This window comes from Glycine max, chromosome 12, assembly GCF_000004515.6.
Source record: "Glycine max cultivar Williams 82 chromosome 12, Glycine_max_v4.0, whole genome shotgun sequence".
Classification (NCBI taxonomy): Eukaryota; Viridiplantae; Streptophyta; class Magnoliopsida; order Fabales; family Fabaceae; genus Glycine; species Glycine max.
In genome coordinates, this window is record NC_038248.2 from 40,987,768 (window position 1) to 41,013,078 (window position 25,311).

The window sequence follows — 25,311 nt, forward strand, 5'->3', positions numbered from 1 at the left end:
ATTTGAGATTGATCTTGTTTGTAACCTGTAAGTTTGTATATTTATTTATTTGTATGTAAATGAATATGAAGCCGATACGCAAACTAAAGAGGTATAAACTTCCGTGGGAAATTACTTTAGAAATTGACACTTTGAAACTTTTCTATTTGATATTATTTTCATCTGTATATCTATTTATTTATTTATTTTTATTAGTACAGAATACAGATATAGTATAGAATAGAATATAGATACAGATTTTGAGCGAACCAAGGAATGCCAAGAAATGTAAGATCAGGATCTCTCCCCACAGAATTCAGAATCTTTCAGATTGTGACAAAAAAACGTGGCAATTGCTGGGCCAAGGAAGCCATTATTAAAACTGAACCATTGGAAGATCAGCCACTTCAAAAACACCTAATAATAATCATAATAATAATAATAGTGACACACTCATCGCCACTTTCCATACCCAATTGCGTAAAGCTCGAAGCTTTGTGGCAGTTTGAGCATTTCTGACTAACATGGGGGATGATGGAAAGAAGATGAGTGGAGAGGGGGGGATAGTGAAGGTTGAGCCAAAACCCAGCAATGGTTTCACCTCAAAAGTGGTTGATTTGTTGGAGAAGCTGGTGGTGAAGTTTTTGTATGATTCTTCACTAACCCATCACTACTTAACTGGTAATTTTGCTCCTGTTCCTGAGACCCCTCCCACCAAGGACCTTCCTGTCAAAGGGTACCTCCCGGTTAGTAGTACTTTTGAATTTGTTCTTTGTTCAATTTAATTAAAATGTACTCATACTGTAGAGATTGATTGACAATGTTTTACTGTTATTCAATCATACATTATCATGTAGGGGAAGATTGTTGTCTTTTGTACTAATATTAATTATCCAGGTTTTTGGCGTGCTGCGGCCGCAAGGCAACCACAATTGTGGCTGCGTTTGTCTGCGATATCTAGCAATATTGAGGAAGGCGATGAAACTGCAACTTTAAAACTTTGGTTGATAGTGTAAAATTTTTACTCTGAGGGTGTATGAAAATTAAACTCTTCTTGTTATCCATTTGAGGATATGTGTTGTGTAGGTGTGTAATTCAAGATTTTGAATTGCGGTTGCAGTTTCGTTGTGTTCCTTGAAATTGCAGACAAATGCAGCCACAATTCTGGTCGCAAACATCCCAAAAACCTTGACACTATGGCTGAAGTCATGGTTGCATCGTTTTTATCTGTTGTGGTGTCATGATTGTAAGAAAACTTACAGCCTCTAGATTTTCCTCATTTGTGAGCACCGTGGAAGTAGTCTGTGTCCCTTGATTATTATATCTAGTTCTTTGAATATTATATCTTCCCTTGTGTTATGCTGCTTTAAGCCTCAGTTCATACGGGAAGGCCGTGTTATGCTTTACTGGCCATGAAAATTTTGTGATTTATCCTTTTGGTGTTCTGCTTTCTGTCGTTGAAAAATGTCACCATTGCTATTCACGAGATATAATTAAAGGGTTTTCATGTAATACACTTTGTACTAAAGGTCTAGAGTCTAGAGCAATATCAGGTCCTGCCACTCATTGTCTAACATTTGAAGTGTGTTGCAGGATTGCTTGAATGGGGAGTTTGTCAGAGTCGGACCAAATCCAAAGTTTTCTCCTGTAGCTGGATATCACTGGTAAAGTTTTATTTATTTATTTTTGTATCTTTTAAACCTTTATTATGAGATATTGCACAAATCTTGGCGGAAAGTGCATTTCTTGGTTATCCATGTTACTTATAAGTATATTGATTTTCTCTTTTCCATAATTACTTTTTATGGGAAGCTTTGGTATTGATATGGAACTTTTTTAGTTTATCTGTATTAGAAAAATGTGTTCTTAAAGTGGAGTTTGATGCTTACACCATGCTTTCCCCGACTGTTTTTGCAGGTTTGATGGAGATGGGTGCGTGATTCTCTTCCTATATGCAAACATATATTTCTTTCAAGTGGACTGGAAATATTTGTTGCAGGTTATAGATGTTTTTTTTTTGTGTCAATGGACTGGAAATATTTGTTGGATCCTATTATTGGAATTTGGGATTGCTTGGGTGTATTGTTGAGCATTGAACAATCAAAATTTCTAGTATTTATGGCTGATTCCCTTTTTTGAATTGTTTGATTATCCATTTTATTTTTTCATTGACCTGTGAAATATGTGAGCTCTAATATAATGTAGTGTCAATTTGGATTAGTGATTACAATTTAATTTCTAATTATGATCCCAGTTCAATTGGAACTGCACAACCAGATTTTCTAGGATGTAAATATTTATATTCTTCTGGATTCCCCCTCCTTTTTCCTTTCATCGTTATATTTCTCTGTCCGTACATGCCTTTTTTTTTTCTTGCTTCATTACTGTTACGTCCCTCCCCCATACCTTCGCATAGCGAAGAGCATCTGGGCAATGGGGTACGAAGTTTTTATTACTGTTAGAGATATATTGTTAAAAATCATTCATGTATATTTGCTTAACAACTAAAGCTTGTGGAGAGTTGGTTCGTGACAATTGCATTCAAGGTACTCATTGGGTTGGTATTAACTTCTTTTCATCTCATGGGAGGTAACTAGACAATGATGAGTGGAATTATACCCTAAACAATATAATATTCTAGATAATAAAGCATCTTCCATACAGATTTCGGTTCACTTGTTTTGTGAATTAAACACCAGTTCCAATTATACATTCAGTTCTGACTTTCAGCAGCTCATCATAGTGGAAATTAGATTGTTTCTGATGTTCTTAAATTTTGGGCAGTCAATTTCACAACACAAAATCGTAGTTCTGGTATTTGTTTCTCCAATTTTGATCTATTGAATTGCAGAATGATTCATGGCTTGCGCATCAAAGATGGAAAAGCTACATATGTTTCCCGTTTTGTGAGAACTTCTCGTCTTAAACAAGAAGAATACTTTGGAGGCTCCAAATTTATGAAGGTATGAAAAGAAAGTGAAAATTTTACTAGTCTTAGAATTTAGAAACGCTTTGTTTTATTGAGACAAATGTAGCTTCTTATGTCATGTTCAGATTGGAGATCTCAAAGGTCTATTCGGACTCTTAATGGTTAACATACATATGCTGAGAACTAAATGGAAAGTGCTGGATGTTTCTTATGGAACTGGAACAGGTAATTTGTGCTATATAATTGTTTTCAAATTTAAGGTCCCTGTACATTCTGCAACTTTGTTTAGTGCGATTCAAATAGTTTTTCATAATGTATGACCCATTTGAAGACTCCACTACTGTTGCAAACTTGCAATATGTATAGGCTGCTTTTATTATTGATACATCACAAAATGTATTAGAACACAATGCCTAATTTATCATTCCGTTTTTAAAGTAGCCCTCAATTTTCTTTTCCAAATGGCCAGAGAGTGCATCACAAAATATATTAGAACACGTTTTGGTGAAATCTTTTGATGGTTTTTGACTGGGAATATTAAGTCTTGTATATGACTGAAAGTGCCGAAACTAACTTGTGCTCATACTCAAATTTCTACCAGCTAATACTGCTCTCGTATATCACCATGGGAAACTTCTAGCACTCTCAGAAGCAGATAAACCCTGTAAGTATCATTCTTATCCGTTTAACTTTTATGAATGGTATAAACCTTTGATTATATCTGACTTGCCATTGACTGTATAGATCAAAGAGGTTGAAAAAATTCATCAAGCTATGATCTTAAGTGGCAAGGGTATTTTCTTTTTCATGGAGAAAGTAACTGCAATCGAATTAGTAACTTGCTAGCTATAGTTGTGTTTACCTCTTCAGTGTAGGTTTGAAATAGTTTCATTTTGAATTTTGCAGATGCTATTAAAGTTTTTGAAGATGGTGATTTGCAGACACTTGGCATGCTAGATTATGACAAGAGATTGGGCCACTCCTTCACTGCTCATCCAAAAGTTGACCCATTTACTGGTGAAGCCATCTTAAAATAAGTAATTAAATTGACTGATTTAATGGAATAGTTATTCCAACGAATAAATATCCTGTATGCAGGGGAGATGTTTACACATACAGAGTAATTTCAAAGGATGGTTATATGCATGATCCGGTACCCATAACAGTATCAGATCCCATCATGATGCACGACTTTGCCATCACAGAGAACTACGCAATATTTTTGGATCTTCCTTTGATTTTTAGGCCAAAGGTATTCCAGGTGTTTCTGTTCTTATATTCTCGCTAAAGCTTATATTCCAGGTTGGAAGCTTCTTTTTTGTGTGGGGGGGAGGGTTGTGTCAAGGATGGTATGATGATATAGCATCTATTGACTTTGCACATCAATTGATGGCTATTAATGAATTTGGCATTATGGATTGAAATCCATTCTCAGGAAATGGTGAAGAATAAGACACTGATATTCTCATTTGATTCAACCAAGAAAGCTCGTTTTGGTGTGCTACCTCGGTATGCTAAGGATGAAAAGCTTATTAGATGGTTTGAGTTACCCAACTGCTTCATATTCCACAATGGTGTGTTTGTTTATTTTGTTTCTACTTAATATAATATGTTGATCAATATTCTGCAATGATGTTTTTTTGTGAAAAAACAACTGTCCATATGATTGAAGTGTATGATACAAAAAAGAGTTAAATATGTTTAGTCCCTATGATTAGGGCAATGTTTGTTTTTAGTCCCTCGAAAATAAATCTTTTCCTTTTAGTCTGCTATTTACGAAAGTGTGTTAGATGTGGTAATAATAATAATAATAATCCAGTGTATTCCAGCCAACGTACAGAGGATGTCTATAGCCTGTATTCTGTATATCATAAAAGTTTTTGACAATCCTTGTGGTAACATGCAAATCACTGCATAAATTTGTCCATTGCAATTTACTTAAAAGTTTGAATTCAAAACCAAGTTCAATTTGTGCTTTGAATTCTTTATTTCTGATAGACTTGTCCATTGTAACCTTTCATGTGATTATTTTTTTTCAGCCAATGCTTGGGAGGAGGAAGATGAAGTTGTTCTGATCACATGCCGCCTTCAGAATCCAAATTTGGATTTGGTTGGCGGGACTGCCAAGGAAAAGCTTGAAAATTTCTCAAATGAGCTGTATGACTCATTCTTACATGTAATTTTTAGAAAAAAGTTTACTGGATAATTGTTCTTTATTTATGGTTATTGAACTCTTTCCAGGTATGAAATGAGATTTAACATGAAAACCGGTGAAGCTTCTCAAAAGAAACTATCAGCATCTGCTGTAGATTTTCCTAGGGTGAATGAGAGCTACACTGGAAGGTAAGCTCATTCTCTCTGTGTTGAGAAAATTTAGGGAAGTCAAAGTACTCAACCACAACTTGTGAATTAGTCCATCTTAATCATCTGTAAAATTGATAATTGTAATTTTCATGGTCACATTTACTCTAAAATTTCATCAGGAAGCAACGATATGTATATGGAACCACATTAGACAGCATTGCAAAAGTTACTGGCATTATTAAATTTGATCTGCACGCCGAACCAGATCATGGAAAAACAAAACTTGAAGTTGGAGGAAATGTTCAGGGTCTCTATGACTTGGGACCAGGGAAGTATGGTTCGGAAGCTGTATATGTCCCTCGTGTCCCTGGTACGGATTCTGAAGAAGATGATGGATACTTGATTTTTTTTGCACATGATGAAAATACCAGGTATCACTTTCCTCTGCACACTTAAAACAGTGACTTCTATGAAATTATTTTTAGGTTTAAATACCTTTTTTCCCTACAAATATACTAATTATCACTTTTAGTAGTTATATTTATTTTTCTTTATGATCCTTGCAATATTCAAACCTTTAATTTTTTGTCTGTACTACAAAAACGCTTATGCGGTTCCATCAAGTGTTTCCACGTGGCAATGCCAGATGGAGTCACATTAGCGTTTTTTGTAATGGAGATAGATGGGAAGGACAAAAGGGAAGGTTTGGTCATTACAAAATCATTCAAAAAATTATAGGGACTAAAAATGAAAACTTATATTTGTAGGGATGAAAAGGTATTTAAACCTTATTTTTATATGCATCAATTGTAATCATATGTTTGCCTGTTATGGCTAGTGTAATTCCTAAGGAATCATGGCTTATTTTTAGTTTTTTCTTGTCTCCTTTTTTAGTAGAATAAAATCTAACTTGAATTCAAATTGCAAAACTGCAGAAAATCTTTTGTGCATGTCATCAATGCAAAAACAATGTCAGCAGATCCTGTTGCAGTGGTCGAATTGCCACATAGAGTTCCATATGGTTTCCATGCCTTCTTTGTGACAGAGGTTTGTGTTACAACTACATTTATATTCCTACTTTGCATTTCTCCCTCTCTTTCTTTCCTCCACATTACTTGCAAAGTTGCAATGTTTATTTAGTAACCACTTTCTCAGGGTTAACTGGTAATAAATGTCATTAAAGTTTGAGTGCTTAGTTTGATCTGATATGAACTAATTTCTAGAATGATAAAACCACTTAAAAAGAAAAATTAAAAGGAAGCCCTGAATTGTTTCTCATAGATTGGTTACCTCTCTTCTGTTTTAAACAGTACCACCTGTTGTAACACTACATAATATTACCCTCTTATTTTTCATTCACTTTTGTTTATGAGCATGCTACTAATATTAATATTATTGCTCTTTGGGCAGGAACAACTGCAAGAGCAGGGGAAACTGTGAAAATGTTGGCAGCCTCACTGTACCTTTCATAGTCATAGTATACATCATTCTACAAATAATCGATTATACCATATATATTCAGTATCACAGTAAACCATTGTTTTTAAAACCAGATTGGTTGTTGAGTCAATGAAGACACTGGTTGAAAGTTTAACTTTTTAGGCAACAAAAAACAATCAAACCAATGTTTGGAAAATAGTTAAAAAGAGATTTTATTATATAAAAAAAATATCAAATCAGATTGTCTGGTTTGCTATCGGGTTTGTTTTGTTTTGAGCAGGTTTATTTGATTTTTTTACCGGTTTTTGAAAGTCTAGATTTTAGGATTAAATTAAGTGGTATGGTGAGTTTTCAATTAAACACAATTCTATAATAATTAGACATTATAGGACAAGCAAACGTATGAATAAATGTTTTAAAGAAAATGTTATATTTAATTTTTAGAATTTAATTTATGTACACAGTGCATACATCATAAGAATTCACCGTATCGTCCCATTCAATAATGAAATATATGAACTCCTATTGAATATCTATGTAAAAGAAAAATTATATTTACAATACATATAAATTATACTCAATTTTTTTTATCTAAACGTATTTTTTATTGGAGACCATAATTGTTGAAGTTAGATAGAATCTCTATAAGAGGTAAAGTTCTCCCTCCACATATTTAATAAAGTTCAATAAACCAAAGATATTATCAGTTGGTAATTTTATTCAGCAAGCCACGCTTCACTAAAATTTGATTTCCATTCAGCACTTGCCACGCGTGTAGGGTGAAACAAGGTCCAAAAATGACGGGCATGCCAACGACAGACCAATAATAAGTTAAAATTTTCAAATGGAAACACGTACACAAGCATACAAATATTAGAATATATGCACCAATTTAGAATAACAAATGTGCAAGGAGATATAGGACAAAATAGAGGAAAATTTAAGGTTCTGTGGAGCATGTCACACAAATCAGTCTACAGTTTTATGAACCTTAACACAGTTAATATAAACTTTAAAAAGTTCTCAAACCAAAGTGATTTTTCTTTTTCTTTCTGTTATCCATTTTACATATGGACTTGTAGAGAGAAACAAAAGCAAGGGAGAGACCAAACAAGGCCATAGTGTACACCATGTCACTGGTCTCACCACTTAACTAAGCCAAGAATGAATTGCCTTCTATACAGCATCACAAGTTGGATGAGATAAAGCCCTTCATCTTCACCTGCAATAAATGAACCTCATATGAGACTTGAGAGAAATTCAACTAAACCTTAGTATAGAACAACAACAACAACAACAAAACCTTAGTATACAACAACAGCAGCAAAACCTTATCCTACTAGGTTAGGTCAGTTAAATGGATCACATGACACCATTCAATTCAATTAAATATCGAAGTTTCAACTAAACCAAATTATGTATAAACAATTTTTTTCTAGTACCTAACTCTTGCTGTATGGCTGAGGGAAGTGTTATTTGAAATCCCCATTAGGGTCCCTCTCTTTACCAAAGCAGTTTCCCTCCTTTTTCCCATTTGCTTGTGAACGGTATAGTGCTGTAAGACCATTTCCATTATGGTAACCTATAGTGAAACTCTGCTCTGTGTGCATGTGCTGAACTGTGGCTTGTGAAACATTTGATGAGCCTAGATTCAAATTGTTGGTGAACAAAAGTTGAGTGTTAGGCGAGTTTGTTGAGGCGTTTGCACGAGTATTGTTGCCTTTGTCTGAAGTGGAATTAGAATTGTTATTTTCAAGCTTCTTTGTGTTGAGAAAGCGACCACCGTTGCCTCTTGCCCTTCTCATTGCATGAAGGTGACGGGATTCATGGAGGTATGGCTGTAAGAAATGAATGAAACACTTATACGATAATCAATTCTACACCAATGGCAAGAAGTGAGAGATAAAATTATATGAATATAAAACATTCACAAACACGTTACCAGTAACCAGTGTGAGTATTGGAAAATGAATGATGAATTGATTAATCTGAATAATAGAGTTACATCAGTGGTATTTATACATCAGATTTGTAATTGACAGCTGTAGGTTTAACTAACTAACAGCTGTAACTAGCAAACTATTAATTATTACATTACAATCACAAAATGGCAGTAGCTACTATATAATCCTAACAGTGAGACATGGTGAAACTTCAAAAAACATCACGGTAATAAGGATCTGGATCCTCTAAAGTGAACAATTCACTTTAGAGAGTAAAGTAAGTAATCTCAATCATTGATGAGAAAATCAATGGTTGATATTACATACACATGTTATAACAAATCACACACATGTTAGCAATATTTTAAGAACCAGACCAGCCAGTCCAACCAGAACCCCATGGTCACACCGGTTCAGTTTGCTAAGAGGATTGGAAATGTATCAAAACCGGTGTGACTCGGGTTGAACCGGGTGCAGCTCTTTTTAAAAAAAAAAATTATGAACTTTTTCTATATTATTTTTTGTGAACTTATGATTATTTTTAAGACATTGGATGTTTGTTTGTGTTTGGAACTTATTTATGAACTTGTATTGACATGAACATTGGTTATTATTTGGGATATTAGGTATTATATAATGACAATCATTTTAAATTTAGAGTAATGAATTCCGATTCGACCTGTAACCCGTTAACCTAGTGCCTCGGCCAGTTCAATGACTGATCTGGTTCTTAAAACATTGTGGGTTAGAATATCAACTATTAATTTTCTCATCAACTACTGAGATTACTTATTTTACCTTCGCTTACTTTAAAGTAGTCAAATCCTGGTAATTTGTGGTTTTCCACCCACTACCTGGCCATAATCATGTGTACAGAAACCACAGTGCTAGGCTAACAACCAGTTCACTCAACTAGATTGCTTGTAGTTTTTATTCTGTTCATTTAAAACTGTCTTTAATTAAATCATCCACCACATGGCACATGCCTCCTTAATTTTAAAACTTTAAGGCAATTTTGTAAGACTTGAAGGCAGGAAATCAAAATTTCCTTCCAAAGCAATTTTGGTCCAAAAATGTAACTTGGGGGTTACTTTTTCAGGGTTTGACAAAACTACCTATTAACTTCAGCAGAGGAATAGTAACACAAGTATTGGCTGAATACATATTGCACATGTTAAGCATGGATGGATACATTCCAGAAAGAAATTCTGGAATTTTGGAACAATAACAATGAAGTTGGATTTGAAGATCATCTATAGGACAGTTTGCCTACTAGTGGCAGGCAATACTTCATAAGAATAGAGCAGAGATGTTGTATAGACTTGCAAGTATACGCCACACATCTTTCTTTCTTTTTTGTGTCTTCATAGAAGTAGAAACCATCTGTTAAAGGTATAAAACTGTTCAGGTGCCTTTTCCTAACAGCTTATAATCTTTTGGCCAAGATGGTTCTTGTAACCAACTGCTATATAAATCTTTAGTCAAGACATTTGGGAGTTGGGACTGTTATGATTTCCTGATAGTGAAAATTCCTAAAGTATTCTGAACACACAATTTTACGCACTACTTTATCCCAAACATTTTTTATTAACCCTGCTATTCCTTTTTTTTCTACCAAAATAAATCTTGGCATTTAAATCTATAAATGTAAGATTTCCAAATAACAATTAACATATCGTGCTCATATGTCAATACTGAAGAGATATCAAATTTGAGAGTTTAAAAGACATTGATTTGAACATGGTTGCTTGCTGCGGTCACCGAGAAAGGGCAAAGCAGGAAATGGACTTAATATTCCATTGTTTTTTTATCAGATAGCCACAGGAACCAGATCTAATAGAAATAGAAATAACCAAAGAAATTGTGGGAACAGAACTAATACTGTAGAAATAACATCAGCAAGTCAACATATAATCCAAGACAAGCTAAAATACAATTGCCTAAATTTATATATGCTACTGAGAAGGTCAACAGATTATCAGTCAGAAGAATGAAACACAAAAGAAATAGAAAAGCATAATAAAATCCCTACCATGGAAAATATTGAACCAATTCAGGGTAAGCTTTTCCTATCCAACATATAGTCTATGAATGCATAAACCTCAATCCAGTAGTAACCTATTGCCTTGAATGAATTTTAACAGTTCTTTTTTCTTCATTTATGTTTCATTCTAATCTTTTTTCAGGATAGTGGACCCCTCCCAATTAGCTGTGTAATCCCCTCCCTAAATAAGTTGAATATCAATCATACCTTCCTGTTTTTGATTACTTTCTTTTCAATCTCAGCCTTAGCACGTGACTGTCTTCGCCTCAAAATACCATGATACTGCTTCGCATTGACATAAACAGGCTCCTCTTCCATTTCAAGTGGCAAAGGCATTCTAGCATGATGCATTCCATACAACTGAGGATTTATCTAGCATCATACAATATCTGTTAGGACTAGAAATAAAGTAGAAGAGCAGTTACTTGGTTCAACAAGAATATTGAAAGTCATAAGAAGCCTCGGAGGAAAAAATGAAGAGAAAGAGAGGTTGAATTTAAACTTAGATACGGAAGTCCATAAAGAGAAAGAAAGCCTGCACAAATTAAGTGCTACTACCATCATAAGTTGACACTCATGCAGTGGTTAGTGATTATTGTTACAAGGATGTGAAGTGTCTAGTAGCCCTCCATAGTGTAATGGAAAACAGAAAGAACCACAACTTACAACCAAAGGCATTTCCAAGCTTATTGTTACATTTGTAAATATGCTCAAATTACTTCAAACCTCATATTGCCACATCTAATCAAGTATTTATGAAGCATCATCCAAAAAAGATGTTTATAACCTTATACTACATCAAATCAAGTGCCGAACAGGCATCCTCCTCTGAAACAATCTTATAAAGAAATACTTAATTACTCAATGACATACAATAATGAAAAATATTATAGATCAATTTAAAAAATAATATTCTGTGAAAGTAAACAATTGATGAGTTTTAAAAAGAAGAAACTTATAAAGTATATGCGTATTCAATATATAAACATCAGATATGACACTCACTATACTTGATAACTTCTATGTGATCATCTTGTGCTTCTAATTTGCGGTCTATACATTTACAAAAGAATAAGGTAATACTTTATAGAACAAAATTATAGTTCAAAACATTTAATTAATGGCACACAATCATGAAAAGATGTGCACACACAAATACAAACACATAATCATAAAAAAATCCAAAAAACAATATTTTTTATACCAAACTAATAAATAAGCATAATACATGTCCTTGCAAGGGCAAAAATACTACTTATTTTATATCAACCCTTTTCTTTCAAAAATAAATGTTTTAATCTATAAATAAGCCTATTATGCACAAATATAGGTTCACAAAATATCTATTCTATACACCAAACAAAATATATATTCTATTTTCGTAGTCACAGAGGTGGGCCAGTTCAGATCTACAGATTAAAGAGATTTGTTCAAATGGGAGCAATTTTCATAAATACCATAGAGATAATTGCATATATCATACCATAACTTGTTGCCCGTAAGTAGTCAAGATTTGACCATACTGTGCATCTGAATAAGGAGATGTTAAAACCTGCATCACATATCCAGGAAGCTTATCATCTTAATATTTTACCCCCCAAAGGTACAGTACAAAGTGGCACATTCCATAACCCACCCTCCCCCAAAAATAATTTAAGAAAATAGACATGATATGGAAGAGATTAAGGAGTTATAAACTTACAACTATAAATTAAAGGCTCATGCAGTATGTGACAAAAGTTCTGTGCCTAAATTGTCTTAGAAAAATGTAATTCTAAAGGTCTTACAACTGAATGACCAACAAGTTCCATCTGGGGATTTGGAGCAAGATGTTTCTCCATGGTAAATGGGGTTGACAACATGGCATGTTTGATGTTTTGGTATTCTTTGGCAACACCTCCGCCTGAGACCAACAAGAAACTTATTAGTAAAAATTATATTCATATATAAAGCTAATGTATGTGCAGAGAAACATTATGTTTAAGGTGAATTCTTAATTTACCAATTAGAAGTCATTATTGAAAACACAAACTCCTCAGTTTGTACACAATTAGAATCTAAAAGAGAGCAGGTAACAATAACATTTCACTCTTCTCTATCAAAATAGATGACAGAACAATTAACGCTAGCATAATCAAAAGATTTTTTTTAAAAAAAAAGAGTATCCAAAAAAGGAGAAGTAACAAAATTACATTATCATAAAGCAAAAGTTTAATAACATCCCAGCCAAATTACAGACACCTGACTTATCATTGGTCTCAGACCGCGTGATACCATTCACGATTGAACCATTTAACTGATCATCTGAAGATGATTTGGAGGCATTTTCCCCCACTCCGCGCCACCAAGGCTGATGATGAGAGTAAATGGAAGACTGAAACTGAATCTGCTCCCCACGCTCTACACGCCAATCATCAGTGTCAGGTTTCCCTGGCATCTTAGCACAACTTTTCCCTATAACCACACAGAGATACAACAAAATTCAAAATCACAGACACACAAAAACACAATCAAATTCCAAAAATTATTTTAAAAAAGGAAAGATGCTCAGGATCAGATCAATCTCAATCAGTTATCTCCATTGCAAAGCTGGAAAAGGGTAATGAAGTTCAGTCTAAATTGCATGCTGTGAAAATGAATCTAAGTAAAATGAAATGAATTTAAAGACTTTACCCTTCACTCAAAATCCCAAAAAGACTAGAGCTTTATCAAGTTCTGTGTTCTTGAGCAGAGAATTTGATTATTTATAGCTAACATTAAATTCTATGTTGTATAGAAAACAAAGTGATGACTATTGACTACCCTTTAACATTACTAAAACGGAAAATTCAAAAATCAAAATTGCTTTTCTCATGTTTTCTTGCCAACTAAACACACATGCTGAAAACAGAATTCCCATTTCTCACAAACAATTATCATGAAGGAAGATGAAAACAAACAAACACACACAGAAACACCCTTTAGAAAGTTAAAGTCAAATTTGAACAAAAACTAGAGATTCTGTGATTTAAGAGAATAAAACAATGAACTGAACAAAAACTAGAGATTCTGTGATTTAAGAGAATAAAACAATGAACTTAAGAAGGACTTACTATGAAAAGCTTTGGTTTTCAGAACCTAAATTGCATTGAGATGAGACCCATTCTCTCTCTCTCTCTCTTTCTAAGTCTGCAACCTCAAGAGAGACAATGGAGCATGATGCAGTGATGAGAATAAGATTTAACTTTTACGAATAATGAGGAGAAAAAAATGTTTTTTTTTATGTTGAGAAAATGAAAATGTAAGAAATATATTTTATTTCTACTTCACGCAAAGGTCGTTGTCATTGTCTGATGTCTCCCTCATGGAAGAAAACAAGAGAAAATGTAATAAAATATGAAACCTGTTTTACCTAATACTTGAGTGTAATGTAAGAACAATGATGTGTTGACAAAAATGGCCCCTTAAAACCACTTTTCTCAATTATAGAATGTGACCTTAGGAGAAACATTGTTGAAAAGTTTATCTAGCTTCATCTTTATGTCACCTAGCTCAATGTAGAATATAAGGAATAACATTTTAAAAAAATCATGTTTTATTTTGAGTTTAATAGATAAGGATTATAAATGTAAAAAGTTTACATCCTTAACTAATTTGAATTTATTCTTTTGTGATTTATAAGATAAATATTATAAAGTCAATAAAAAATGCTTCTAAGCTCTCTAACAATAAATTTACCTTATTTATGAAGAAGTAATAACTCACCTATGTCATTGTCAAGTAAATATCATTTTCTTATGTAGAATTAAACTAGTAAATATGACACAACAAAATTCTTCATTTATAGATTTAGCCATCAAACCCATATACCCATCTCCTGGAAGTCCATTACTTTTTGAATAATTCAATCCTTTCATAGTTTATTTTAATATGATAAGATTATATGTTTAAATTTTATATTTATCCCTCTTCAGATATAGATGTGAAATAATGTCATGGAGTTCACTTTGATACTTATTTACTGAAATCGATTATATTTAATAAATTTAAAACATTTATTGTGAAATTAATTATTAATAAAAACTTCAAAACTTATATTAAATGTAATATTCACTAGCAAGAGGAATTTGACATGATGTTTCATAAATTCATTTATTTACAAAAGAAAAATCCTTGTGCCTCTTCCAATGCAACCCCCAGGCGATTTTTTTTACAATAACTATATTAAATTAAATTCTTTTTATCGTTACAAAATGTCTATAGTATGAAAAGAAAATTAATCATTAGACTGCCAGTGGCATGCGAACAAACCTTTGGTAAAAACTCCATATATAAAAAAAATTCCATTAAGCGCAACATAATTTATATTTTTGGTAGGAATTAGAAAACAGTCTTTGCGCTTACTTTTGGTGATAAAATAATAACAATAATTGATAAAAAAAAAAAGTTAGGAACAATTAAATTAAAATATATAAACAAAATCACGCCTAATGTGACACAACACCTGTATGTATATATTCCACGACGTGTTGCAATTACAAACGACATGTGTGGGCCCCATCACGAAGATCGAGACACGTGTCCCTATTGCTGGTGCCTATTAATTAAAAGCTATACTAATTTCCTCTTTAAAAAAATAATTTAATTTATATGTACAAGTACAAATGCAAAAAAAAAAAATGAAATAAGCAAATGATTATAAAAGAAAAAATGTATTATACTTTAAAATTTGATTGAATAATAATATAAAACTTTTTACTCTATAAGTTGTATATATTATTTATTTATTAAATTACATAAATTTTTAAACACTTAATTTTTATTTATTGTTAGTATGGAAAACTTACACTATCATTATTAATATTATTTTAAAAATAATTGTTATAAAATTAAAATTATTATATATAACATTTCGTAATTGAAATTTAATGTAAATACTATTTACTTCTTTATAACAAAAATAATACTTAAGTCAAACTTTTAGTAGAGGTATTAAGTTTTATTTAATTAAAAATAATATCGAGTAATATTTAACTAGTTTTAAGCTTAAATAAAATTTAAAAATGATTAAATAATTAATATTGTAAAAAATGTTAATAAATAATAAAATTAGTGATTCAAAAGTTATAACAATGAGCCAATAAAAAAATGTTAGTTTGAGTGAGAAAGACTAGTATTAAGAAATATATTAATGGCAACTAACTGCTGTTGGCGTAGCGCCGTTTGCAGAACGGCGTCATTGAAATTTTGGTCGTTTAGTGCAAGAAAGCAGTGAAGCAGTGTGACACGTGCATGAGGCATGTGTTAGCTGCACGCCTCAACCTAGCTGGTGCCTGTTGAGTAAGCTACATGGGACACGTGGCAACTGCCCAATCTGCTTTAGCTTTTAGCTGAGTCACTTTTCACTTCAATATTATATATATATAATAGATAAAATTGTCTGATAACAGTTAATTATGTGAAATTAATTGATAAAAAATTTAACAATATAATTTATAAAAAAGAATAAATGCATACTTTTGTCCTTAAATTTTTAAGTGTTAACCGTCTTTGCAAGATGAAAGATTAAAACTTTGTTCTCCAATTTGTAAAAAATATAATAAATTAATTTTGCTGTTAGTTTTATCCATTAATTCAAACGATTGAATTCATGTACTTTCAGTGATATGTGACAGCTGACTATTGGCACACTTAATTAAGTTATTATTTTTTCATGAAACCATATCACCAACTTTTTTCTTAAGGTTGATTTAATATTGATGGTAATTAAAACATTTTATATTAAAATATAAATTTGAACCTAACTTAATCACCAAAATTATCTCATGGAATAAGAATTATCTTACTTATATGTTCTATTTTAGTCTTATCTCTAACCAACATTGCACTTAAATATTTTCCAATAAAATTTGTATTAAGAATCTATTGTAAGTTAGAAAGCGTGAGGTTCGGGACAATAACGTTCAGTAACAAGCCAACAGGCAAATATGTCAGCTTAATATTATTTTTAAGTAATAAAATTTAAATCAGAACCCGAGGGATCATTAAAACATCTAAGTTAGGACTCTTCATCTTGGCAAAAATACATTTATTCGCAGTCTGATAAGAGTGTTGAAGAGGGAAATGAACAAGACTTAGATGCTGTTCTATAAGCAAAACAATTTTTGTGGAAGAGGGAAATACATTATTTTGGTGGTTTTTCACTAAAAAAAACAGCTACAACAATTCATTAATGAAAAATATAACTTGTGAAATAGCTGTTAAATGTGTTTTTTCATTAAAAATACATAAAAACAACCCAAGTTTTGTTCAATATGATACCAATTTCCAGATAGTGATAGCTAGACAGCATTTTTTATCCCCTAAAAATTTCCACAAGATTTTACGCGCAATATGTGGTAAAACGAGTTCATGATAATCAAGCAGCAGCTCATTCAGCTACGCAATTTTCATTATTGGCAGATGAAAAGACTATACAAACTGTACATAATACAAACTCAACTAGCATGCTGAACTGTTATAGTCTGCATAAATGGACATAATTTTGAAGGATACAACAGGGTGAATAATTTTGTCAAGAACCATTTGGTCACCATGTTTCCTATATTTTAGACATCTACCTACAGATCACCCACTTGTCTCCACCACTGCCTAACCGTTTCTATTTGCCCAGCTTTGGCGCCTGGAAGCACTTTTCAGGTATGGCAATCAAATCAGCCAAGATCACAGAAACATCCCGTCAAGAAACTCATCTAAGTTATCATCATCGTCATCAATTTTATGATCACTGGCTGAAGTCAAAGCCTTTTTCCCTGTAAATACATGGTCAAGTTAAGCTTGTAACAGACAATTAAATTTTAAGCATATAAAGGATTTCAAAACATTTGAATGAACTATAAAGAAGCAAGTCAAGCAGACAGTGTGCTGTCATCATCATGCTTAAAAAAGATGAACCAAATTTCCACAGCTTCCCCATTCAAATCAGAGAGAAAGATATATGTTAAAATTTGGCCCATTCTTCCAGTGCTAAACCTTTTACCCTATTAGAACAAGGGGTGCTAAACTTTGTTCCAGTGTGCTAAATTTGGACCCATTGTTTCAGTGTTAAAATCAGATAGTGTGCTGTCATCATGTCATTGTAGCAAGTATAACTAGTCCCAAGGTTTTTCATTTCCAGAAAAGGCTTTAAACAGTTTTCTAAACAAGCTGCTCATTAGACATATCTTACTACAAAATTAAAACAAGTTGACAAGCTTTACAAAAGAGGCAAAGACAATAACTCAAGATTAGGAGGCAAATATGCTTCTAAAAGTAGAAGCTACCATACACATATTTTGAAAGCTTTGCAGTCACCTCAATAACACCATACAGTTATCCTTTCAAGGACAAGTCAATTGAAAAAAACAAGTTCTTTTTAAGAAAAATGCCTGAAAAATTAATCATTTTAAAGCCAAAACCGTCTTACTAAAACATATGAAATGCAATGTTATGCTAGCATTAAATGAATTACAGTATCAAGCATAACAATTGGTGCATTATTCGTTTAGTTATGTTAGGATTAATGGATAAGGATGGCATGGATTATTCATGCCTTCATGGAATGGAAGAGTTAGGTCCACAAAAGTGAAGGACCCAATGATGAGACTAACATTTGGCACGTATATTGTAGAAGGGATAGGAAAGGAATCATGGGCAGAGAGAACCTATCACATATAAGGAGAATATAAGAAGGGAGTGGCAAGGGGGGAAAGAGGTTTAGCATTCTATTATTTCTCTTTCAGCTGGGCAGAGGTGCTTTGCATTCTCTGAAGGGACTGGATAAGTAGCTGTAGGGGAAAACTCTCATAATCTTTCATACATTTTCATCACCGCTATTACTTTTCTGTAACAGAATTATATTAGGTTTCAATATTCCATTGTACCTGAACAACCCCCCCCCCCCCCCCCCAAAAAAAAAAAAAACAGAAGAAACAATTGGGGTATAGAACTGGAACTTTTCCTCCATGTTTCATCACAAAAATATCCACACAACAGAATAGTAACTTCATTCTGTTACATTCTATTTCATCTCATTTTGCTCACTATTAGATACCCCATCCATAGCCTAATTTTTTAATTATTTCTTGAAAAAAGATTAAATTGCTAAAATAACCAGGTCTATTCTGCAACATAAACAAATGATAAACTGAAAAAACAGATTATCATGCCATGATGTAAAACTGGCCATTAACTTATAAAGGTAGTGCAACTTCAAACCTTTCCGCCTTCTCTCTTTGCTTTCTTGGAAGTCATCTAGATCATCATCACTCTTTGAACGATTCCTAAAAATGGAAGGACTCAATCTCCATATCTTCTAGTCAATAGGTAAAAATATGAGGATTGAGGGAAGCAATGTTCTCACCTCTTTCGTCTATCCTGTTCTTCTTGTCTTTTTTCTAACAGCTCCTTTTCTTTTTGCCTCTTGTAGTTGAGTTTGAATGCACACCTATTAAAAAAATAACCAAGAAAAAATGAAACAAGAATTTGATTTTGCTACAACCTTAAATGAGAAAAAGTAACATAAAGCCCATAATGACATAAATACTAACATCCAGTATGGAAGTAAACAATGGCTTAAGCACAAAACCAGCATTGGCACATACTGACTCACCTCTCACATGTTACCAATTTAACTAGGGCTTGTTTGTTTTCTCCAGCTTCAAAGTAACAAAAGTTCACCTGTAAAATGATGCAAATAGTATAAAGGAGTGGAAACACCTAATTAAATATTCACAAATTATGTATCCTTGGCCCTCAAACAAACAAAGCTGCTGATAGAATGATCAACAAGGTATAGTGTTGAGAGAGAAAGAAAAGATTAGCATATACTGAAAACATAAAGTATTCCTAATTAGAGTGTTAGGAACACATTTCTTTAACACACTATCATTGGCTAAAATTTATTGGGAGATTACAAGTATCAACTGATGCAATTAGACTATCTAAAGCCAAATTTTTAGTATTTATAATAAAACCCTTACCTCATAGCTTGCTAACCCATCTTTCTCATTGCAATGCTTGTTACCACATATTAACTGGCCTGCAAAGTTACATAACCAATCAAATTTAAAATTGAGCAAGATTCTAAACAACAGAACAAGTTAAAAGAAACTACTTTTTCTCATTTTGTGTTGTGGGCAAATTTTGTCCCCTGGTTTAGTAAGCAACAAATATTTAGAGCTGTGTTGTTTGTCCCTTGACTTGAGTCACTTTTTGAGAAGCACTTAGTCTATTTTAAAAATCAACTAAAGTATAACTCTTTTGTGATGCTCTGTTCCTTCTTTATGCAAATCAAACAAACTCTAGCGGAGGATAGAAATGTCTTTTTGAAGGTTCTTTCCAGTTGCAAGTTTTCCAAGGCCATCTCCAATTTAATAGGTTAAACTTAGGCACTTAACTAAGAGTGGGTTGGCTAGTTTGAATGAGGAGAATTGGTGTCTTTCTACCTGTGTGAACACAGCCAGTTGTCAGGTTCTAAAATGGCTGATTTACTTTGGAGTTACTTTGGGTAATCCTAAAGCTGCTTCTTAATCTCATGAAAGTAGATGGTTATTTACCCTTATCCAGACCTGTCTGGGTTATGTTCCCATCTAATATCCCTTGCATGATGATCTGGTGTGGACAATCACAGAAGAGATCATTTTGTTAATTAGGACTTAAAGTTTTGTTGCAGGCCTAAGAATGAAGGGAAATTTGATGTCTTAAAACAAGTTCTTCTTTCCCCAGTTGTGTTTTTGTTTAAAAATAAAATTTATTCTATAATTTAAAGAAGGAAAAATGTGGAGACAATGCCAACAAGTTCACAAAAGAAAGTAATATCATTAATAGAGCATCCTTTCAAAGCCAACAAATTCTACTTCACATTTCAATTTTCTTCTAAAAGTGTGTGCATAATTCTATTAAAAGGATCAGTTGGAAAAAATTTGGATACTCAAAAGATTAGTTGATCAAACGAATAATATTCTATTGCATGTACAAAGTAGGTGAAACTCAATTAAACTTAAATAAATTAGACATTAATTTTTAATGGATGAGTTTCTTTTCCTAAGAAATTATACAAGGTGTAAAGAAAGAACACAAACCACAAAGCATATGTTTTAAGAAATAGTCCCAGTGATACATGGGAAGCAACTGAGGGAATCAATACTACGATATACTAGCCAGCAAAAAAATAATTAATACCCTTGCCAGATATGACTTCCTTCTCTGTCCTCCACCTGAGACCAATCTAACAAGAAAATGCAATTTATCAGCATACCATTTTAAAGATGTACTAAAAATGAGTTTCTAGACTTCATAAAACCCTTCTATCACCAACATCCCTTGAAAATGAGATTATGGTAACACCCCCTCTTCTATCTCAAAAAATTTTAAATGGTTTACAAGATGATAATACAAATTAACTGTTGATATATCAAAAACAAGGTTAAAATGCTATTTAACAGGAGCCTAAGAATATAGTTGAGCCAGCAAGATATAATAAGCTAAGGTAGACTAAAGCAGGAGAACCATTAATGCATTCTAGGCATTTAGTGACTACTGACTAGTGGCAGCCCATCTCCCTGTTTAAGCAGAAAGGTAGAGAAACAGGTTAAATATTCCTGCCCTAAGGTGCCAGTGTGATTTACCAAAACTAGAATAAAAATAGATTAAACCATTATTTTGAATGTCCAAAGAGAAAGGTCAGCATCATTCAAGTCCTCAACAGATTGATTCCTTTTGTACACTTTGCTACATCTGGAAAAATACAGAATGGCAATATTAACTATCAGGAGGTAAACTGATGTGAAAAAATTGTCAAGGGCTCAATTGATACTGACCACATCTCTTGAAGTTTCAATCATAAGAATAAGTATAAAAGATAGCAATATTTCACAATCCCACAAGCAAATACTCTATAAGTAATGAATAAATAATTACCTTACCACTCTTGTACTGTGACATGTCAGCTAGGCAGTATCTTGAAAGGATTAAGGTACAAATATATATAGAGATTATACAAGACAAATTTGCAGGCAGGTAGTTAGACTCCATCCCATAAATGTCATTCCTATATTGGTATGAATCAGAAGCAATGCCAATAATAACTTCTTATATCCTTTCATATAAGCTATGTTTTAGATAAAATGCTCTGTGGAAGAGGGACCAAATTGGGTAAATGGAATGCAAAATATAATACATAGAAATCTCTGAATCTCTTACATGAGCATTGTCCACATTTCCTTACCAACAAAGTTAACCAAATGCCAATATTATGTTACATAAATAAATAAAAGGAACTATCACTCCTACAGTATAAATAATATTAGTATAAAAACTGAACATGTTTGCAAAGGATACTCCTTAAAAAGCTTGTCATAATAACGCTTCACCAGCCTTTGTTCCCAAGATGGATTCATATCATCTTCCTCTGACCGGATGAATCTTGCAATATTTGGATTAACAACATTAAAATTCTGATACAGAAATAAAGAAATTGAGAAAAGTGATGATAAGGCAGGAAGGTGAAACCTTTTTCCCAATAATAATAAAGAAATTCATATTCATAAGGGAAGCTTAAAAAATATCTTAAGTATGGTAAAAACAATTCTCATATTCACAATAGTTTCAATAGAGTTGAACATGCAGCAAATGATAGAAGCTCATTTAGCTATTGCTAGGAAAAGGTTGATTTCATAAGAGTGCTAAATATAAGCAAGCAATCCAGTACTGCACTAATCATGATTTCACTCTTATAGCTAGGTCAAATCACATGAAAATTTTAAGAAATGCTAAAAAATGTGTTATGATAACATATAATAAAAATAATCTCAAAGATAAGAGGGATGGCCACTAAATTCTAAAATGGAGTTAGGAAAACAATTGAAATTTAATAGGAAAAAATAAGGAGGGAAGGCTCATTTCTTATGTTACAACAGCAATGGAGACATTATGGCAAGGCAACAAGCTCCACGAATATAAGAAAACAAAAGACACTCCCGCCAGTTTTAGCATACATAAAGCAAGATAACAAGCTTACCTGTATCCTTCTCTTAGTGTATCTTGATCTGTTTTAATAGGCAACTTTAGGTTTGACGGTCTTTCTTTTCCATAAAATTTAACTGTAGACACAAAAGGAGAAAATCTTAGAAGAATTCTAGCTGGAAAATAATACAGTTAAACCAAAAAAAACTGAAATTTCATGGGAAACTGAAATGTTCTCCTGCAGGACCAAGATGATAAATAACTAGGAGCATTTACAACTTAAAATAACATCAGTAAACTACAATGAGATAATAACATCCATCAGAGCAACAATGAGAATGGCAACAAAAGCCATTTTCTCACTAGTTGTAATTACACCAATCAAACAATGCCACTATAGTTTGCCAAAAAAAAACAAATTGCCCAATAGGCCATTCAGATCAAGGTATCTTATTGGTTTCTTATCTCTCCACCAAACTTCCAGCAGATAACACAAAACAGACACACAAAAAAACAAAACCATCGCGAGGCTGTTGCAAACAAAATTAAGCCTCATGGTTACAAACCCATTAACAAATTATGATTACTAACCCAAGGAAGACAGAACAAGAAGAATACAAACAAACATGTCTAGACTCTAGAACACTTTCTTTTGCAATGAATCAGTAGAACTAGCAAGCAACAAAAGAAAAATCAGTGGAACAGTTACTAAAAGAGGGGTATATTTGAAGAATTCAACTCCTCTAAAGTGAGCAAGAGGAGAAGTAAGCAATCAATATAACGCAAAAATCAATCCAACCATTGATTTCCTCATCAACAACTGAAATTACTACTTCATCCTTTGAAGTGAATTGCTACACTTTAGAGAAGGTAGATCCATATTTGAATATATGTGAGGACAATTGTAGCCTCCTTCCATTTCAGTGGAGGAAACTGTTCATCATCCATTTGATATAGGACAGTATTATTATGAGGAACCAACCAAATCAAAAGCTACAAATTCGATCAATTCCTTATTGTCCATCAACCCTAAACAAAACGACATTTATCATGAAACAGGAAAATTTTATTTTTTTTATTTTTCAAAAAGAGATAGTAAATAATAAATGATTTAAGGATTTTGTAAAAGAAACATTACCGTAATCGTCCATGAATTTTTTGTGACGGTCGTATGCATTGAGGCCTCGAATATGCGACTGATACTGCCTGCGATTGCAATTAGGTTAATTTTAGGGTTACAGAAATCCAATCCAATCGAAATGAAGAAAAATAACGGGGAAAAAGAGAGAGAGAGAGAGAGAGAGAGAGAGAGAGAAACTCAGTACTCACTGTTTTCTCTCTTCTTTTTCGAAAATGGTGGATTTCAGAGACCCAAACGACGCCATGGTTGACACGACAACAAGAAAAGGGAAGCAAATCAAAGCAAGGTCTTATACTTTGTTTTGCCCTTTCGCTGGGAACACAAACAAAAATAGCGCTCAAACTGGGTTCGCCACTTGTTCTCTGTTCAACTCAAACCCTTTTCAATTTTCAAATATAAATAATACATATATGAGTGTAATTTATCCCGGTAAAATAAAGACAATAGAACATGAATCAACTAACGGAAACTTTAACAAAAGCCAATAGTAAAATCCTATCCAATTTTAATATGATTGTTTCCCTGGTGACCAATAGTAGTCAATCACAAGAAAGAATTAAAGAAAAAAAAATAGAAAAACTATTCTTTTCAAATATAATTCAATAAAAAAAATGTGTGTGAAGATTTTTTTTTATTAAAATTAATTGCATGTAACATTTGCTAACTTTTGTTTTAACAAGGTGGAACATAAATTTTTATTAACAAAGTCATTAATTGTACAAGATGTACCAACAAAGTGAATAGAATCTTGTTATCTTAATGTTAGTTGGGAGGAGAGAGATGGAGTGCGAAAGCTCTGCTAGGATTTTGGAAGAGACATGAGGAGAAAGACGAGCTACTACATTGAAGTCACAAGAAGGGTAAATGAAAGCCTATTGAAGGATAAAGGTTTTGCTATTGGTGGTGATGTCCTTTCAGGGTTGATCAACAATGATGAGTGGCTGAATGGTTTGTCCTTTAAAACACCTCAAGTGGCAGCGGAGGGTATCCAAAAATTTCGGTCTCTGGTAAGGAATTTATGGTCTAGTGCAAGCCAAGGAAACACACTTTAATGGTTTAAGTGTTGGGTGCGCGAGTTCATTTCAAAGCCATTGAATGGGCTTCGAAAGGCGCCATTAAAATAGTTGATATGCCAAACAATTATTATTTGGTGCAATTCAAGAGCCTTTTGGATTATAAACATGATATTTTCTAGGGGCCATGAATGGTGGTAGGGCATTATTATCTCCTGGTACAATGATGGAAACCGGGATTCATGCAAAAAAAATGGAAGAAAATAGAAAGGTGGCAATCTGGGTGCGTATTCCAGACTTGTCCATTGAACTATACAATGAAAGGTTTCTCTAGAGGGTAGGAAGCATGTTAGGGACTATGTTGAAAACTGGTCGTGTCACTTCCATACATTCACTAGGATAGTTTGCTTTGATTTATGTTGAATGGGATCTCGACAAACCTTTAGTTCCAAATTTCATTGCTAGAGGTCAAGTCATATCCTTGTAGCATAAAGGTCTCCATGCTATTTGCTTTCATTGTGGCAAATATGGCCACA

General features: G+C 33.0%; 2 protein-coding genes and 1 pseudogene across 3 annotated transcripts; 1 reads left to right on the forward strand and 2 right to left on the reverse strand.

The window, feature by feature from the left end:
• The first annotated feature begins 382 nt into the window (after positions 1-382).
• LOC100781536 (carotenoid 9,10(9',10')-cleavage dioxygenase 1-like) lies at positions 383-6,926 on the forward strand (annotated as a pseudogene). The gene is made up of 14 exons (XR_417301.4): positions 383-725; positions 1,573-1,643; positions 1,897-1,911; positions 2,831-2,942; positions 3,034-3,133; positions 3,510-3,572; positions 3,815-3,925; positions 4,007-4,160; positions 4,344-4,482; positions 4,948-5,065; positions 5,150-5,251; positions 5,392-5,643; positions 6,148-6,259; positions 6,623-6,926. The product of XR_417301.4 is annotated as a carotenoid 9,10(9',10')-cleavage dioxygenase 1-like (transcript).
• Positions 6,927-7,513: 587 nt separating this feature from the next.
• NF-YA11 (nuclear transcription factor Y subunit A-11) lies at positions 7,514-13,889 on the reverse strand. The gene is made up of 7 exons (NM_001362825.1): positions 13,732-13,889; positions 12,881-13,093; positions 12,427-12,542; positions 12,123-12,191; positions 10,847-11,011; positions 8,095-8,490; positions 7,514-7,874 (listed from the first exon to the last, which is right to left on the reverse strand). Exons 2-6 carry the CDS (start codon positions 13,074-13,076, stop codon positions 8,125-8,127), a joined length of 912 nt encoding a protein of 303 aa, NP_001349754.1. The 5' UTR covers positions 13,077-13,093; positions 13,732-13,889; the 3' UTR covers positions 7,514-7,874; positions 8,095-8,124.
• A 3,141-nt stretch (positions 13,890-17,030) lies between these two features.
• LOC100782621 (protein FRA10AC1-like) lies at positions 17,031-24,135 on the reverse strand. The gene is given in 11 exon segments (NM_001255064.2): positions 17,031-17,430; positions 18,875-18,939; positions 19,020-19,103; positions 19,269-19,336; positions 19,639-19,697; positions 20,840-20,885; positions 21,578-21,617; positions 21,998-22,081; positions 22,677-22,758; positions 23,760-23,827; positions 23,951-24,135. Coding segments are annotated over 11 exon segments (741 nt in total). The 5' UTR covers positions 24,007-24,135; the 3' UTR covers positions 17,031-17,341.
• Positions 24,136-25,311: the final 1,176 nt, after the last annotated feature.